Source organism: Schistocerca serialis, chromosome 1, assembly GCF_023864345.2.
Source record: "Schistocerca serialis cubense isolate TAMUIC-IGC-003099 chromosome 1, iqSchSeri2.2, whole genome shotgun sequence".
In the NCBI taxonomy this organism is placed as follows: domain Eukaryota; kingdom Metazoa; phylum Arthropoda; class Insecta; order Orthoptera; family Acrididae; genus Schistocerca; species Schistocerca serialis.
Window position 1 is genome coordinate 833,136,687 of NC_064638.1, and position 20,381 is coordinate 833,157,067.

At 39.1% G+C, this 20,381-nt stretch overlaps 1 protein-coding gene across 2 annotated transcripts in view; it reads left to right on the forward strand.

The window, feature by feature from the left end:
- The window catches only part of LOC126484832 (aminopeptidase Ey-like), a 243,462-nt gene extending 226,772 nt beyond the window's left edge, over window positions 1–16,690 (forward strand). For both annotated transcript variants that reach the window (XM_050108430.1, XM_050108438.1), the window contains exon 18: window positions 16,133–16,690. In XM_050108430.1, coding sequence (XP_049964387.1) covers window positions 16,133–16,288 — 156 coding nt within the window. In that variant the 3' untranslated portion in view covers window positions 16,289–16,690. The remainder of the gene's footprint in view (window positions 1–16,132) is intronic.
- The last annotated feature ends 3,691 nt before the right edge of the window (window positions 16,691–20,381 follow it).

Sequence of the window (20,381 nt, forward strand, 5' to 3'; positions counted from 1 at the left end):
GTGATTCTTGACAGTTTCTTTGGAAAGCACATTTCAAAATATCCCATGAAAATGGAAGAGAAAGTGTTATATGCATCATTTGTATTTGTTAGGTATAGCGCTTCTGCCCAGGACTCACTAGTTAGGATATTTCTATATTCTTCACAGTTTTCAGCAGAAAATTTTCTTTTATATGTGAAGTACACTTTTTTTCCTTGCAGTAGCATTGAAGGAATTTTGAAGACAAGAGCATTATGGTCTGATAATCCCAAATCAGAATTTGTTACTTCTACTACTGTGAATCGTGCCTTTGAAAATATATTATCTATCAGACTGTATGTATTATATGTTATTCTTGTGGGTTCGTGTATGTGTGAAAAAGACTGAAACTACATAACAGGTTTGGGTTCATGTATGTGTGGAAACAGAATGAAACTACATAATAGATTTATGATAATCAAGTGGGGGTTTAGTTTGCTTGAACCTCCCATCACTGATCTGCACTTCTGGAGTATAGTAGAGGTTCATAAGGAAGACATGGAAGAGGCATTTGTGATTTTGTGTTCTTTATGAAGAGCAATAATCCCTAACTTCAAATGTGACATCCAGCAAGCACCAAAGAATATTATATTGCCCAACAGTAGCCTTTATTAGCTTTTCAGATACTCCCACTTTCTGGACAGCTATAAAAATCCATAAAAAGCCTACCGATCTGCATCTCACTGGATGATGCTTAGCATTATAGCTATCTAGGAATATCTACAGGGCATGCAGGGTCCACAAACAAGCTAGCTGCCTCTTTTTTCCCCAGGTTATAGGATGTTTCATGTAGTTACCCTGAGTATCATTGGGTTTAAACAGGAACAGTGGATCTGTTGCCATACCAGCCTCATGACCATCAAGCAGAAAGAATAATGTAATGCCTGTAGTATCTTGCTGAACTGTTTTCTATGCAGATATCATGATGGGTAGTATTGTGTCCCAATCTCTCTGTTTGACATCAACATATATCAAGAGCGTATCTGGTAATGTCATATTAAAGCATCCCCTGAAGCCATTTGTCTGTTGATGGTAGGCTGTTGTCATTCTGTGGGTGATGTTGCAGTGTGAAATCACACACAGGGTTCTCTGTGTTTCAAAATGATGCCTTATACAAAAACTTTGACATTTTTGAAGCTTTAGCAGTCCGCACAGCTCTGGAGACCACATAGCAAATCAGGTAGTTAGTGCAGACTGTTACCCACCAGTCCCCAACAGTCAATTTTGGGAACTACACTAAGAGGTATATTCCATTTTGATGGAATGGCATTGCTGCAGGCGGAATGGGTACCAGATACCCTGGAGATTATTGTGGCATGTGCTTCCATCATTGGCATTCTTTACAGTGGCTCACATAGTTTTTAATGTATTGGTAGAGACATGGCCAGTGATACCTGCATCTGATTGTCTGGAATTTTCACAAATCCCAGTTGTCCAGATTTTGGAGTATGATGGTAATACTTCAGGATAGCTGGATATAGGTGAGCTGTGATGACGAAGAAACATTTCCACCATACTGGATTGTAGTTCCTCTAATAAAATGCTCCTTTTATTAATCATAACTCTTCTTTGGTCCTTCTTCGAGGCTTCTATGGTTTTTATCAATGTTGGATCTTCCGTCTCTTCAGTGGTAATGCCATTTAATGCCACTAGATTAGATTAATAGCACTTTTCTTTCCACCCAGAGTCCTGCAGAAATTATTTTAAATCACTTGGTGTAATGACAGTGCCAAGCATGTACATATATAACTGTCTAATAAACGCCAGAGAAAATCTGAAAAAATTGAACATGAGAAGTGATGTGTATGCACACAGTACAAGAAACAGTCACCTGCTGGACTTGCCTTCCACAAGACTTGCTGTAGTCCATAATAACTATAAGTACTTAAGCATAAAATTTTTCAATAAGTTACCATGCTCAGCTCATACAGTACCACTAAATAAATATAAGGATACATTGCAAACCTGGCTAAAAAACAACGAATTCTATACAACTGAAGAATTCTTAGAAACTAATCATCAAAATACAGGGTGATTAAAAAAGAATACCACAACTTTAAAAGTGTGTATTTAATGAAAGAAACATAATATAACTTTCTGTTATACATCATTACAAAGAGTATTTAAAAAGGTTTTTTTCACTCAAAAACAAGTTCAGAGATGTTCAATATGGCCCCCTCCAGACACTCGAGCAATATCAACCCGATACTCCAACTCGTTCCACACTCTCTGTAGCTTATCAGGCGTAACAGTTTGGATAGCTGCTGTTATTTCTCATTTCAAATCATCAATGGTGGCTGGGAGAGGTGGCCGAAACACCATATCCTTAACATACCCCCATAAGAAAAAATCGCAGGGGGTAAGATCAGGGCTTCTTGGAGGCCAGTGATGAAGTGCTCTGTCACGGGCTGCCTGGCGGCCGATCCATCGCCTCGGGTAGTTGACGTTCAGGTAGTTATGGACAGATAAGTGCCAATGTGGTGGCGCTCCATCCTGCTGAAATATAAATTGTTGTGCTTCTTGTTCGAGCTGAGTGAACAGCCAATTCTCTAACATCTCCAGATACTGTAGTCCAGTTACAGTAGCACCTTCGAAGAAAAAGGGACCAAAAACTTTATTGGCTGAAATGGCACGAAAACGTTCACCTTAGGCGAGTCACGTTCATACTGTGTTGTTTCCCGCGGATTCTCAGTGCCCCATATACAGACATTGTGACGGTTGACTTTCCCGTTAGTGTGGAAAGTTGCTTCATCACTAAACACAATCTTTGAAACGAAAGATTCATCTGTTTCCATTTGAGCAAGGATAAAATCACAGAAATCGATTCTTTTAATCTTATCAGCTGCAGACAGTGCTTGAACCAATTTCAGACGATAAGGTTTCATAACTAACCTTTTTCGTAGGACTCTCCATACAGTTGATTGTGGAATTTGCAGCTCTCTGCTAGCTCTGCGAGTTGATTTTCCTGGGCTGCGAACAAATGCTTGCTGGATGCATGCTACATTTTCATCACTCGTTCTCGGCCGTCCAGAACTTTTCCCTTTGCACAAACACCCATTCTCTGTAAACTGTTTATACCAACGTTTAATACACCACCTATCAGGAGGTTTAACACCATACTTCGTTCGAAATGCACGCTGAACAACTGTCGTCGATTCACTTCTGCCATACTCAATATCACAAAAAGCTTTCTGTTGAGCGGTTGCCATCTTAGCATCAACTGACGCTGACGCCTAGTCAACAACGCCTCAAGCGAACAAATGTACAACTAAATGAAACTTTATAGCTCCCTTAATTCGCCGACAGATAGTGCTTAGCTCTGCCTTTTGTCGTTGCAGAGTTTTAAATTCCTAAAGTTGTGGTATTCTTTTTGAATCACCCTGTATATGTTTTACCTAAGTTATGAAGAAAATGTTTTGATATTATATGAGTTAGTTATTTACTGTGATTCTTTTCTTATGTGTGTATTTAATTACTGTATAAAACATTGTTTTACATAATGCTGAAGAAAAGGTCTTTAGTTCCTTTTCTCCCCTTTTTGTAACTATTTGAATATCGTACTGAAACTAAAACCCTCTGTAAACTTTGACGAAGCTAATTGTATGAAAAACACTGAAAGGCTAATAAAAATATCCTATTCTATTCTATTCAATAGATCTATAGTGAGGAGACCCCCCCCCCCCCCCCCCCAGGATGTAGAACTCTTCAGGAAAGCAAGAATACACAATAAATATTTACAAAGAAAAACAAATATGCTAATTTACCTACCAGAGATACCAAGTGGAATGGTCCTCATGAATGTGGAATGAGTCAAACTATATTAAATATATTTTCATTTAAAAAATACTAAATGAGATGAGACAAAAAAATGTAAATGTTCAATACACTGAGATGTGTATGATAACTTCTACTGTAGCCATGCACTATCAAATGGGAACAACATTTGACAACACTTATTTTGAAAACCATTGCATTTCGGCACTGAATCCATACAGAAGTCAGAGTGTACTCATATTCACATTACTTGATATTATTAGTAACATATTCACATCAGTTGTTCCTACTAAGAAATTCATCAAAGCAGTAGATTTCATCCATGTTGTTCCTGTGTTCCACCAAAGAAATCCTTGAAAGGCAGTTCATATCCCTGTCTCTGCATCTGCTTTTGTATACCACTGCGGTGTTGTAATCTTGAAGCCTGAGTGCCCATCTTGCTAGCTGATGTAAGCGATCCTTCCATCTTGTCAACCAGCATGGAGAATGATGGTCCATCACAACAGTGAGTAACATGCCAAATAAATATAACAGGAACTTGTTGATGGCCCAAACAACTGCAAGGTAATCTTTCTTGGTTGTAGGGTAGCTAGTCTCAGATTAGGACAGTCCTCTGGAAGCATAAGCTATCACTTTTTCAGCACCTTCCTAAATTTGCTCTAGAACTGCAACTATTACACAACTGCTAGTGTATGAAGATCTGTCTTGGAATTCTTGTCATACAATGATAGGACTGAAGAAGATGTTAGCACCTTCTTTTGGATAAGGAAATATCCTTCTTTCACTTCATTCCAGGAATTTTTGGCATCTCTCTGCAGTAGTTCTTGCAAGGGACGTGCTTGGTACAAAAGTCCTCTGTGAATGACCAGTAGTATGAGCACATTCTTCACATTCTGAGGAAACTTCTGACATCATGAATGCATTGGGGAGTAGGTAAATCTGTGACTGCTCATATTTTCTTTGGACTATAACAGATTCCATCACCATTCACTAGATGCCCCTAAGATTTTTATTTCTTGCATGATGAAGAGGTAGTTGTCTGGATTTAGAAAGAGGCCTACCAGTACACAGGCAGCTCAGATATTCTTAAAGTGTCTTTGAAAAAACAAGAGTATCATCAAAAAGGCTAAGACATGTCAATCAAGGTGTAACAGCAGGTTGTCCATCAGATGCTCAAAGGTGACTGGAGTCTTACCTAGTCCAAATGTCATAGCTTTAAACTCATAGAGCCCATCAGAAGTTATGAAGGCAGTATTTTCCCAGTCAGCCTCATCAAACTCAATATGTCCATAGTTCATCTGCATGTCAGTAGTTGAGAAACACTTTTCCCCTTTCAAGCAATCTAGGGTATTGTCAGTGTGCAGCAATGAATAGCCATCTTTCAGCCATTGATAGTCAATAGAGAAATGCCATATGCTGAGCCCTCTTCATGCAGATCACAGGATAGGGCCAAGGATTCTCTGTAGGTTCGATGACATCATCTTGCAGCATCTTCTCCACTTTCTCCAAGATTATCCACGGATCAGCCGGTGATGCTCTGTATGAGTTCTGACTGATTGGTGAATGATGCCCAGTGTTGATATAGTGTTTTACCAAGGGCTGCTTGGTTTCTCTTTTCTCCACTCTAGATTTAAAAGCATCTAAAAGTTGATGCACAATGGCTATTACTCGATGATAATGTTTCTTGGTTAGGCCAAGTCTTATTGGCAGTTCGGTAGCAGATCTTCCCCTGTGTTGTCTCTAATGGTAATGGAGCAGGGTTCTTTGTCAGCGCCACTAAGTAACTCTGTACCTGTAGTCTAGGGGTAGCGTCTTTGATTCATAATCAAAACGTCTTCAGTCCCGGGTTTCATCCCCGCCACTGCCAAAATTTTGATAAATAATCAGCATTGGCGGCTGAAGACTTCCGGCATAAGAAGTCAGCCTCATTCTGCCAACGGCCTTGTCAAAGAGGGCGGAGGAGCGGATAGAGGTTCGGGGCACTCTATTGTCCTAGGGGTGGCAAATTGCCCCTAAAGGTGGAAGAATCAGCAATGACCAATGACAATTAAAGACACGTAATGTGTATCCACAGGACGTGTGGCCTGTAATTGAAGAAGTGTCATGATGATCTCTCCATTGGCAAAAGATTCCGGAATAGTCCCCCATTCGGATCTCTGGGAGGGGACTGCCAAGGGGGAGGTTACCATGAGAAAAATATTGAATAATCAATGAAAGGATAACAATCTACGAGTCAGGGCATGGAATGTCAGAAGCTTGAACATGGTAGGGAAACTAGAAAATCTGAAAAGGGAAATGCAAAGGCTCAATCTAGATATAGTAGGGGTCAGTGAAGTGAAGTGGAAGGAAGACATGGATTTCTGGTCAGGTGAGTATCAGGTAATATCAACAGCAGCAGAAAATGGTATAACAGGTGTAGGATTCGTTATGAATAGGAAGGTAGGGCAGAGGGTGTGTTACTGTGAACAGTTCAGTGACCGGGTTGTTCTAATCAGAATCGACAGCAGACCAACACCGACAACGATAGTTCAGGTATACATGCCGACGTCGCAAGCTGAAGATGAACAGATAGAGAAAGTGTATGAGGATATTGAAAGGGTAATACAGTATGTAAAGGGGGACGAAAATTTAATAGTAATGGGCGACTGGAATGCAGTTGTAGGGGAAGGAGTAGAAGAAAAGGTTACAGGAGAATATGGGCTTGGGACAAGGAATGAAAGAGGAGAAAGACTAATTGAGTTCTGTAACAAGTTTCAGCTAGTAATAGTGAATACCCTGTTCAAGAATCACAAGAGGAGGAGGTATACTTGGAAAAGGCCGGGAGATACGGGAAGATTTCAATTAGATTACATCATAGTCAGACAGAGATTCCGAAATCAGATACTGGATTGTAAGGCGTACCCAGGAGCAGATATAGACAAAGATCACAATATAGTAGTGATGAAGAGTAGGCTGAAGTTCAAGACATTAGTCAGGAAGAATCAATACGCAAAGAAGTGGGATATGGAAGTACTAAGGAATGACGAGATACATTTGAAGTTCTCTAACGCTATAGATACAGCAATAAGGAATAGTGCAGTAGGCAGTACAGTTGAAGAGGAATGGACATCTCTAAAAAGGGCCATCACAGAAGTTGGGAAGGAAAACATAGGTACAAAGAAGGTAGCTGTGAAGAAACCATGGATAACAGAAGAAATACTTCAGTTGATTGATTAAAGGAGGAAGTACAAACATGTTCCGGGAAAATCAGGAATACAGAAATACAAGTCGCTGAGGAATGAAATAAATAGGAAGTGCAGGGAAGCTAACATGAAATGGCTGCAGGAAAAATGTGAAGACACCGAAAAAGATATGATTGTTGGAAGGACAGACTCAGCATACAGGAAAGTCAGAACAACCTTTACTGACATTAAAAGCAACGGTGGCAACATTAAGAGTGCAATGGGAATTCCACTGTTAAATGCAGAGGAGAGAGCAGATAGGTGGAAAGAATACATAGAAAGCCTCTATGAGGGTGAAGATTTGTCTGATATGATAGAAGAAGAAACAGGAGTCGATTTAGAAGAGATAGGGAATCCAGTATTAGAATCGGAATTTAAAAGAGCTTTGGAGGACTTACGGTCAAATAAGGCAGAAGGGATAGATAACATTCCATCAGAATTTCTAAAATCATTGGGGGAAGTGGCAACAAATCGACTATTCACGTTGGTGTGTAGAATATATGAGTCTGGCGATATACCATCTGACTTTCGGAAAAGCATCATCCACACAATTCCGAAGACGGCAAGAGCTGACAAGTGCGAGAATTATCGCACAATCAGCTTAACACCTCATGCATCGAAGCTGCTTACAAGAATAATATACAGAAGAATGGAAAAGAAAATTGAGAATGCGCTAGGTGACGATCAGTTTGGCTTTAGGAAAAGTAAAGGGACGAGAGAGGCAATTCTGACGTTACGGCTAATAATGGAAGCAAGGCTAAAGAAAAATCAAGACACTTTCATAGGATTTGTCGACCGGGAAAAAGCGTTCGACAATATAAAATGGTGCAAGCTGTTCAAGATTCTGAAAAAAGTAGGGGTAAGCTATAGGGAGAGATGGGTCAAAGACAATATGTACAACAACCAAGAGGGAATAATAAGAGTGGACGATCAAGAACGAAGTGCTCGTATTAAGAAGGGTGTAAGACAAGGCTGTAGCCTTTCGCCCCTACTCTTCAATCTGTACATCGAGGAAGCAATGATGGAAATAAAAGAAAGGTTCAGGAGTGGAATTAAAATACAAGGTGAAAGGATATCAATGATACGATTCGCTGATAACATTGCTATCCTGAGTGAAAGTGAAGAAGAATTAAATGATCTGCTGAACGGAATGAACAGTCTAATGAGTACACAGTATGGTTTGAGAGTAAATCGGAGAAAGACAAAGGTAATGAGAAGTAGTAGAAATGAGAACAGCGAGAAACTTAACATCAGGATTGATGGTCACAAAGTCAATGAAGTTAAGGAATTCTGCTACCTAGGCAGTAAAATAACCAATGATGGACGGAGCAAGGAGGACATCAAAAACAGACTCGCTATGGCAAAAAAGGCATTTCTGGCCAAGAGAAGTCTACTAATATCAAATACCGGCCTTAATTTGAGGAAGAAATTTCTGAGGATGTACGTCTGGAGTACAGCATTGTATGGTAGTGAAACATGGACTGTGGGAAAACCGGAACAGAAGAGAATCGAAGCATTTGAGATGTGGTGCTATAGACGAATGTTGAAAATTAGGTGGACTGATAAGGTAAGGAATGAGGAGGTTGTACGCAGAATCGGAGAGGAAAGGAATATGTGGAAAACACTGATAAGGAGAAGGGACAGGATGATAGGACATCTGCTAAGACATGAGGGAATGACTTCCATGGTACTAGAGGGAGATGTAGAGGGCAAAAACTGTAGAGGAAGACAGAGATTGGAATACGTCAAGCAAATAATTGAGGACGTAGGTTGCAAGTGCTACTCTGAGATGAAGAGGTTAGCACAGGAAAGGAATTTGTGGCGGGCCGCATCAAACCAGTAAGAAGACTGATGGGGGAAAAAAAAAAAAAAAGTAACTCTTCCTGGACTGGTTCAGCTGTCCCTAAAAACATGTCTAATATATTTAGGAATGTGTTGCAGCTGCTCATGACAGTTAGCAGTCCACAGTTCTTGTTGACTGTCAGCAATAATTGCAATCACCACTGACATGTAGATTTCTTTCGTGAGCCTGAGTTGCTCTTTGCAACTGACAAAAGCTTTACAGTAGAACTGAGCATCCCAGTTGATGACTAGAGCTCATCTTGTTGATGATGGCATGATAACAATATCATTAATGGTATACTACTACTCAGAACAATCTGTATTATGTATGCTTGTTGGAATAATTTTGACAATCTGGAGTTGTAATTTACCAGTCTATGACTGTTTGTGATGCCTGTAAGAATTTTAATCCAAGAATAATGTTATGACTACATTCTGACAAAATGACAAATTTGGAGGGGTGTTTTCCATCATTGATATTGTGGTTCTGTCAGAATGACATATTTCCCATTTACACCCTCCTCAATAATCGCTTTTGTATCACAGAACATAGTCTTCTGTAGCTGACAACAATAAACATCTTAACATTACACAAAAAGGAAGCTCCTGAGTCAATTAGCACCTAGACAAGATGGTCATGAATTATGATGCCAATAAGATTTCCTGGCATCTTGGTGACTATCACAGTTGGAGCATTTGCTTAACCTCCAGAGATGGTTGCCTCACTTTGTTTTCCTGAAGTAGGAAGCTAGGCAAGTGGCTGATGCATCAAAAGGGCTATGCGGAATGGCTACAGCATGTCGTGAAGTGACCTTGTTTGGAGTACAGTGATGGGCCATGTCCTCAGGTCGACTATATTCCTCTGCAGCTAACTGGTGTGAACAGATCTGTTTTGATACTTCACATCTGGGAGCAGAGTAGCTGTCGAACACTTGTCTGCTTTCTTTGCAGTTGCTCACAATGTGTCCTCGTCATCCACAGTGGAAATACACTACCTTGTTTCCTTCTGACCTTCAAATTTCTCTTCCTCTATGAGTCATTACATTTGGTGTAGAAGTTAGTTACATGGGTTTTGTCGGGTGCTAAGTTGTCATTTGATGACTGTAGCGTAGGTATGAGCTGGCCAAGTCCATTCTCCCTGGTGTGTTTGGCTGGTGGTGGAGAATGGTGGTAAAAACTGAAACATCTATTCTTCAGCATCCTCTGATACCTCCTGATATATGGGGTTGACATTTCTAGCTGCCATACCCGGATCTATATTTTTCCTTATCATCTGCCGTATGGAGGAAGGGAGCATATGATGATCTGCAACTGCTACTATCCTCTTGGTGGTCGGGATCCTTCCGTGCCACCTCCCTGTCGATTCAGCTGTGGTGAAGATCCCTGGAATGCTTCTTCCTGGCTCCACCACTGCTCCACATTCACTGCATACAAGAAAGGAAAACACACAGTTTCCTTTTACCTCTACATTTATCCTTACTCAATTTACTCATGAGCATCTTTTGTCCAACTCTTTTTTCTATTGTATTTCCTTGGTTCCCTGGCATCAGTTAGCGACTTTTGCTGTTATTGTGACTACTTGCACAAGAAGATCTTGATACATATATTCTGCAACTTCTTTCAATAAGTGTGTGATTTTGTTAGCTCCTGTATTAGAATTCATGATGTGCCATAGGGCCAATATTTGGTATGTACAACTGAGTCCTTTCCCATGATGTTGAGCCCTAGTCTTCAATTGCTCTTCTGCTAAGCAGACTTGCTGCTGGTTGCTGCTAAATGTTTTCTTGAGTTCACCCTAGAATTTTTCCAACTATTGAGCTCCTTCTCATTGCTCTCGAACCACAACTGGGCCATGCCATGTGAGTAAAAGTACACATTTGCCAAACACATCACATCATCCCACTCATTTGGAGTGTATTTTTCCTTCTTTTCCTGCTGTTGTTTATTTTGTAAGATTTGTGCATTAGCAGGAAGTTGTGTCCCTGGCTGATATAATAGGGAAACATTTTTCTGACCCCAACACACCACCAGTTGAAAGTTGTATTGCCTTTATCCTCTTGGTGATCTGGATCCTTCCATGCCAACTCCCTGTCGATCCAACTGTGGTGAAGATCCCTCAAATGCTTTCGCAAATTCTCTCTATTGCGCTACTAAATAAATAGCCACACTTCTCACAAATAGGGGAATATTTTTGCCTAACATTTTCATTACTATTTTTCACAACACAACTAACAATTGCTATGGTAACACCACTCTCTTGAGTACATTCAAATATCCATACATGCATACTGTAGAAACTGAGAGAAAAACCAGAAAATCAACTACTACTCTTCAGTTGTTCATTATTCCCTTATTGGTGTGTCATTTACTCCATGGCTCTCAGATTCAGGTACTTGTTGCATCATGGCACAAATAACTCCCAGACAACCAGTGGTTTTAATAATTTTTACTGGTCCACTTCTCCCCTGCTCCACCACTGTTCCACATTCACTGCTTACAGAAAAGGAAAACATACAGTTTCCCTTTCCCTCTACATTTATCCTTATTCAATTTACTCCTGAGCATCTCGTGTTGACTGCTTTCCAATGGTGTGTTGGGATTTTTACAAATATTCCGAAACACTACACATTGTAATTGGTGACTCAGTCAAACCCTTACCAGACCAGCATCTCCGAAAAACAATGATGGATGCCTGATGTGCAGCGCCTTTATTGCTGTTTTGGAATCCATCTGTCTCCTGAATATACAGATCTTAGGAGTGATATAATGCTTGGAATTCCAGGTCCTGACTGTGTAGGTGAAGGCTTTTACATTGTGTAATTGGAGTCATGGCGATGGTGAAGTTTTGAAGTACTTGGCTTCTCCACCAAACAACATTGTAGAGGTTTTGAAGTACCTGGCTTCTCCACCAAACAGTATTACATCTAAACACAATCAGGTCTAAATATAAAAGCAAGTTTATCAGTGAAGTTGAACACACAGTACTGAAAGCAAGTTTATTACTGACACCAAAGTACTACAAGAACAGAACTGACCTCCTGGACAGAGAGTGCAGCTATTTATACAAACATTGAACTGTCCAGTGTGCTGTTGTTTATACAAACATAAAATATTTCAGAATTTACAAACATCAGATATTTCACGAACTTCCCAGAAATGATCAATGCTAAATAACAAATAGTTGCTAGTGGCTGTATTTGAACTGCTAACTTGCAGCACTGCAACCAGTACCGTTAACCACTGCACTACATTGCATGCACAACATCTCATGGCAATATGTTTTGGAGGAACTTTAACAAGCAAATTACATTTCATTCATTTTGAGTTATACTCCTGGATATTGGTAGAACAATTTTATGCAGATGGAGTGATACTTGTGGAAGTTATATGTACAGTATTTATTGGTGACTATTCTGTTCTGGAATAGTGTTAACCAAGCCCCAGGTATGGCTTTCAGTACATTCAAAAGAAGCATACTGAGAGAGGCATTATTCAATAAGTTATGAAATACATGTTTTTCTGAAAGCAAGTTGGTTTTATTCAGTATTCCAATACCTTACTGGGAGGCCTGTTTGTCTGCATAGTACCACTCTACTGTTTGACATACGAGCCAATGTCTTCTTGTATGTATAAACCTCCCTCATCCAACACTGCTCCCTATGGAGTGCATCCTTCATTGGGCCAAACAGATGGAAATTGGAAGGCGTGAGATCTGCACTGTAGGGTGGATGAGAAAGAACAGTCCAATGAAGTTTTGTGAGCTCCTCTCAGGTCTGCAGACCTGTGTGAGCTTCTTTTGTCACAGGGAAGAAGTTCATTTGCAATTTGGTAGTGACAAACATGTTGAAGTTGTTTCTTCAATTTCTGGAGGATCTACATGGAAATTAAATTTATGTCCTATGTTGTTACTGTGTAAATCATAGATCATATCAAACTGATTTTTATTACCAGAAATAAAACTGTTTAAGTAGTACATGTACTTGTGAGTGAGTGTAAAAATGTCAGGATCTTTAAGATGGTTTCTGTGAAACATGCATATACTTTGCACAATATCCTTACTACTCACATCTGCTGAAAGTAAAATTTGTTTTTCTTTAGTAACAGTTAACAAAACAAAACTGTTCATATAGAAAATAGTTAAATTCTGTATTAGGCATTCTCGGCATGCACAGCTACATCACAGACTGTGGCAACACCTTCACCCCAGTAATGGATTATAGTAGCAACATATTATCGTATCAGAGAAATGTACTACGTACAGCATTGGAGATTCACTCCTAATAAACATTATACATGAAGTATACGATGTCAACAGTGACTGCGAAATGTGTAGCGATTTGGCCGGGAGCCGTAGATGCGTTTCATAGGACTTACTGGTGTTGTGCAAGTAGTTCATCGTCAAAGTGTCTGATATTCATTCATTCTGTCAGAGTGCTTCGTCATCATCTACGCAATCGGAGTTTGGTTCTGCCATCTCAAAATTTTAAATGAAATTCATCCAAGTTTTTTCAAGGGAATCTGTTTTATAAAAGAGAGAAAATATTATTATTTCGTGGAGTAAGAGTCTAGATCAATTAGATTTCTAGAAAAATTTTGCCTTTTATGAAGCTCATATTTCACATGTAGCAGAGACTAACTAATTGAATAAACAGGCAATTCTCTGGCAATAATGACACTGGTAATAATATATACTTCTTTTTCAAATTATACACTCAAATGTAAGTGCCAAACTCAACAGCAGTCATTTTGGCTTTTCATTTGGGAACTCCAAAATTCATTATAATTCTCAAATTCGAAAACAACCAGGTCCAAATCAAGTTTCCAAAGAGAAAGTTTCGCCTTAATGCATAAAAGTTTTCGTAAAAACAATAGACAGAATGGGCATGTAGATGTCGCAGGAAAGAAATCATCAAGCTGAAATGGAGTAAAAGAGAATATATGTTAAACAAAGTGCTCCTAAATATTGATCTCTTAGTGAAATTACAAATACCGATATGCTGGGAAAAATAAATTCATCTATTCAGATTAATGGTTCTGAATAAGACAATTAAATTCTGTCAAGGTGTATTTGTTAAAATCTGGCTGGAAGTGTATAATGATCGAAAAGAGATAAGCAGGTACAAAACTTCAAGACCATCCAGTTGACAAGACAAGCGTAGAATTTGGTTCTCCAGTGGAAGTTACGATACATTTTTCCCTAATTTTCAAGGAAAATAGAAGGCAATAGTTTCCGTGATTTGTGGGTGCAGAACTGTAGATGTCACACGAAGGAATGCATTATGCTTTGTCTTACGGCAACTAGAATTCAGTTGGAGAAAATTACTATTTATGTTCTGATTTGACACTGTTTTTAATTTACTCAACAGATATTATCATTACTGAAAATGTTTCTGAATACAGAGGAAAGGCTTCTGTTATTAGAGAGATCACTAATGTGAGACAGCTACATTCTGACTAAAGTAAGTGCACTGATGCAAACTGTACACAAACAAAGGTACCCAAGTTTAGCAATCGCCCCAGAACACAATTCCATACTAACAGAATCTGAAAATATGCAAAATAAACCAACACTCTTGTCCCTAGAAAAACATATTGAGAATTGTATCTGAGGACAAAACGTAGTGAACTGAGCTTCTTGATTATTTTATCTATGCATTTATTTGGTATCATGTTGTCACCCAATTGAACCCAAAGGAGGTTCACAAAGGGTGTTTCAGTTAGAGTATGAGAATTAATGACTTCTTCTTGTGCTAGCAAGTCTTTTCTGCTTGTTTTGAATCACATAATATGAGTCACTGTGAGATTAAGACTTAAAATGTTAGCTGTAAACCACTTTAGGCCTGTTAAGCCATCTTATGAGCTGTGTTCGGTAATATTGCATTTAGACATTTGATTAGTACGCTTGTGTTGTCAGCAAGCATTACAACGTTGAACCACCCTTTAAAGCCATTGGAATATATAGGTTAAGAAAATAGGAGTCCTCAGTACTGGTCCTTGTGGTAACTAGGCTAATTTCTTATGTTCTTCCATGCTGAAGTTAGGTCCATGCTTAGAGACACGCTGCTGTCTGTTGAGAAGGCGACACTCCATCCTTATAAAAAGAATGCCGTCAACGCAATAACACTTGTGTAATATTTGTATGCCATTAATATGGAATTATTTACCAGACACATTAAAATGTGCCTTTGTTTTCCCCTTTTATAAGAAAGATGATTCAGTGGATATCTGGCCAATCCTACTCTTTACATTGTTTGCCAAAACTGTTGAGGAAGTATTTACATGAGGGCTGTTGTGTATCTATGCAACAATAAGACACTTAGTCAACCATGTTCTGAGATTTCAAAGTTGCTATTCTGGAGCAGTTATTTATACATTCACAGAGCGCACAATAAAATTTTAAAATAAAAAAATGTCACCAACTAGTATCTTTTATGACTTATCAAAGGCAGAACGCTACTCTAGGAAATTTGAATAATACAATGAAGGTGCCACATCTTCTGCACAAGAACAATCAAACTGACTCCTGTATTTCACACGGTTTGATCATAGGTGTTCCTGGTTTACTTTGGTATTCCACCATATTATTTAAATCTGGAAACAGAACTAGTCCTCGCTGCAGATGAGGTAAAGCAAACTGTCAAGCCAACATCACCTGTGATTAAGAACTTGTGCCTCTTACATCCTTCGCATATACATGTCACTGCATTGATGCATACAAAGGTTTTGTTGGGTCTCTTTGCCACAAATAAAAGATGCCCACTAAGTTGACTATTGCGAGTTGCCCTGATATCATGTGAACTTCATTGTACCTGCATAGTTTCAACTGATTTTCACAGAAACTTGTCTTTGTTACGTTATGTTTTATTTCAGTGATTTTAATATTCTTCTGTTTCATAATCTTATAAGTTACTAACAGGAGAATGTAAGTAAAATGACTAAAAATGACCTAGCAAAAATGTGTCAACACAAATTTGCACACAGACTAAACTTGATGATAATGAGCTTGTAACCCGTATTTGCTTTGTGGCCCTTGTATCAACATTCCATCTTAGTCAAATACCATGGATGCTACTTGTTTTTAACAATGTTATGCAGTGACAGGGTATAATATTAGTTAATTTATGAACTGACATATTACAGTAGCAGGCAAATTGTAGTCTTTTTCGTCAAGCCATTAAATCGAATGCCAACCATAAGAAGGTGTGTTAAGTTATTAAAAGAGAGAGGATTGCTGACAATTTTAGACTGCGTTCATCATTTGAAGACCGCTTTTTCAGGTGGCTGGATTTTACTCAGCCCGCCAGCGTGACACCCCACGTCTGCTTTCATTAGTGAGCGACGCTATGAGGAACATTGTCGATAACAGCAAGTGGTACGATCGCAGCTTGCCGCAGATCGAGACTTGGATCCGCCGATATCTCAGTGACGACTGACTGTGAATATTTGGAAATTTTATTAAACTGATAACCAAATACGCTTTTAAGGACGCATATGTTTCGAAGTATATCATAAAATCAATACAGATATGATTATCACGTCGTTTATATGTAAAGACTTACGTGTAGTGTTTTCGATAACTGCAAGTGGTACTACAGCAGTTTGACGTAGATCAAGACTTGGATCCGCCGATATCTCAGTGGCAATTGACTGTCAATATTTGTAAATTTTATTAAATTTATTAGTAAATACGTTGCTAAGGAAGTATGTGCTAAGAAGTGTATCATAAAATCAATACAGAAATAATTATAATGTCGTTTATATGTAAAGACTCAAGTGTATTGTTTTGCAAATCCTTCATCTGTACATAAATAAATTATGAACTGATTTTCAGTGAATTTATCTGGTTTGAAGCTTTTATTATTCAGTATGTTTATAAAGAGCAGTAAAAACTGTCTTTTGTAACTGTTTGTCTGTTTTCACATAACACAAAAAATTCACAATAATGTACCAATGGCAAAATGCATGGAAACAGACACTTAAGAAAAAAGAATCAGTTTATTTCGAAATTCGTCTCAAGGTAGAATAGTGTTGGTGTAAGTGAAGCAATATATCAAAAAGGCTAACTATTGCCGTTCGATTACGTAATTAATTTGTAGGTGTAAAATCCGACGTCATTGGTCACAGATATGTGATTATTACACTATGTGCGACATTCAGCTGTTTATCATGATCTCGGGTGGCAAAGTATGATCGACAGCAAAGACTTCCTGTTATTTAATGTTGCGAACCTTACATTATTTTAGTACACTCCCCAACCTCTTCTTATGGAACTTCTTTCTCGAAGAGCTGCAGTTACTGCTGGGAGTTAAGAGTACAAACTCGACACAAACTCTCAAAATAAATACAAGGCTTCTCATTAACAGTTTCTCGTAGCCTATATTGTACTCTTTTTTTTTACAATAACGTGCGTTACGAAGTTGTTGCATTATTTTGAACACCAGAAATGTATAGATAAGGACAAAGTCCAGAAACGTTCTGTCTTCATCAACAGACGTCAGTTGAACGTATCAATTAAACAAGTTTTCTCTTATCCACGTGAAGTCAGAGGCACAGTCACGACCGCTCTTCGTCTATGGCGCACAGTATATCTCCAAGGCAGGAACAGACGATATGGAATATGCCGCCGACCACCAGATGCCGCGAACGTGGTACGACGTATATCGTCATTGTGAGTTGGCAGATACGCTGTCCCTACCCATCCCATTATATACGGGCATAAATAAAACATACATACAAACAGTAGATTATCTAATACATTACGAAAACAGTTTTTGTGTAGTGGCGATCATCATTCGTAGGTTTGAAAAATGCTTGTTCAACACATCACTTTATCAAAGTAATATGTTAGTCTGCAAATGCTTGTATTGTTAAATGAGACAATCTATATACTGGTGAAGAAATACACTCTCGTGTAACACTACGAGTTTATGTTCATAACACAAATAATATTAATTAAAAAAAAGGGAAGATTAGAGTTTAACGTCCCGTCTACAACAAGGTCATAAGAGACTGAGCAATTACTCGGAACGTTGCAAGGACGGGGAAGGAAATCGGCCATGTCATTTCGAAGGAGTGATCCCTGCAATTTACTCTGGCGAGTTTGGGAAATGACGGAAAACCTAAATCTGGATGGCCTTTCAAATGTAAGCTGCTGTTAAACAGTTGCCGAGAATAAATATGAGGCGTTAAAGAATTTCTACTGGATAAGTAGCTAGAGCTGTGAATGCTTGATGACAATCTCTCCATTCAGACATCCATCAACAACAGAAGATAAAGCATCTATACGATAAATCAAATTAAAATAATTTCATTTGCTCTCAGTAATAATTAAGTCATCTTAGATGCTACAGATTGCACTTACCAGTGTCAACTCTTGCGATGCGTGCTGATGGCAGTTCGTTGATTTCGATAGTGGCCATTTGGGTGTTAGTACACGGTAGCCATTGAGAATCGCTGAATATAATGACTTGTTTCGGCAGAGGATACGAGTTTATCAGTGGCGGATTTAAACATTTTGCGCCCCTAGGCACACCATATTATGTGCGCCCCCCCCCCCCCAATACATGTTTTAAATAATAACTATTACCCGATCACTTCACAATTGCCGTTTTGGGTGGGAGCGCTGTGAGCTGTTTCCGTAATCTGCTATTTGTTGTTCTGAAGGACATGCCAGCGATCTCGTCGCGCTCCCTATACTTCGTGTACGACAGCGGATAAAACAAACTTAAAACTGCATTGTGTTACCACATTCTTCTGTCGAAAGACAACAGAAATGAACACAAAGAAAATAACTTTTTTTATGGCCTAAAAATTCAGCAGAGCGGTAGGAGACTACGGATTTTTGTTATACATTCACTTTTAATATGTTCTTTTACACGAAACCGTTGAAAATGAAAATAAAAAAGTTTTGTTACGATCTAAAAACTGAAGAGAACGTCTCATACAGTAGAAATTAATACGTACTTTTACAGAGATGCGTTCAAAATTAAACTGTCGTTTTATGATCTAATAACCTGAATGTGTAGCAGATAAAAAAAAAACACGTTTGGTATTAATACCTGAAGCTATAGGAAAGCATAAGAAATGACAATGAAATAGATATTTCGGTGCACGAACTAATAACTAAATACAGGCGAATAGGGAACTGGATTTGCTATTACATAATTTTACAGTCTAGTGTGGGAAAATCAAATTTGTTTTATAATCTAATAGTTAACGTGTAAAGCATTAGGGTCTGTGTAGCTAGATGCTGCATAATAAGTGTACACAATACCTTTAATCCAAGTAAGGGCTGAACAGTTTTGTACTGCAGCTACTGCTCTCACCATAGCTCTTTCTAACGGTATTAGCAAAGGTTTTACTTATTTATCGACAGAACTGAAGTACCTTATTTATTAATACTTTTTCATCTGAGCGTACTTTCTGATAACGTATATTTCCGCGATAGCTATACATTTCAGCAGACGCCAAGAATTCGCATCAGTTGTAACATACAACAGTATCAGTATAACTTGACTGTACAGCGCCTGGGTCATTCGGGTATTGTTTAGTATTGTCGGGCGCCTGCGGTCACGCCTGCACGTAAACGAGGTTTAGTTCCGCGCTCTGCCATCGGCAGTTGTAAAATAAACAGGTAGTACGTAAATCTTCAGGTTTTGGCGGCGCAAAGACTGTTCCATTAAGTTTCGGGTGTGCAGCCGCAAGAAATCTCCTTCTTCTTCTAATATTTCGGCTGTATAACGTTCAGCCATCTTCAGAGTGAGCCGCAGGACTGTCTTGCTGAACGTTATACAGCCGAAATATTAGAAGAAGGAGATTTCTTGCGGCTGCACACCCGAAACTTAATGGAACAGGTAGTACGTAGTTTGTAAATCCAATGAATGTGCTCTAAGTCACAATAAAAATCGCATTATAATCTAAAATTTTTAAAACTAATATGAATAAATAAACAAACTCACTAGTCAGCAAAGTTTGTGCCTGGCTTTGACGGCAGAAAACTTGTTGACCATATCTTCATTGTTCAGACGGTTATCAGTTACGAGGTCGGCTTCGATGTGAAGAATGGACAAGGCGTAGAACGTATACTATGTGATCAAAAGTATCCGAACACCTGGCTGAAAACGACTTAAAAGTTCGTTGCGCCCTCCATCGGTAATGCTCGAATTCAATATGGTGTTGGCCCGCTCTTTCCCCTGACGACACCTTCCACTCTCGCAGGCATACGTTCAGTCCGGTGCTCGAAGGTTTCTTGGGGAACGGCAGCCCATTCTACACTGAGTGCTGCATTGAGGAGAGGTTCAATGTCTGTCGGTGAGGCCTGGCACGAAGTCGGTGTTCCAAAACATCCCAAAGGTGTTCCGTAGGATTCAGGTCAGGACTGTGCAGGCCAGTCCATTACAGGGATGTTATTGTAGTGCATTATGAAGGGGTGATCGATTGTGTTGAAAGGTGCAATCGCCATCCCCGAATTGCTCCTCAACAGTGGGAACCAAGAAGGTCCTTAAAACATCAATGTAGGCCTGTGCT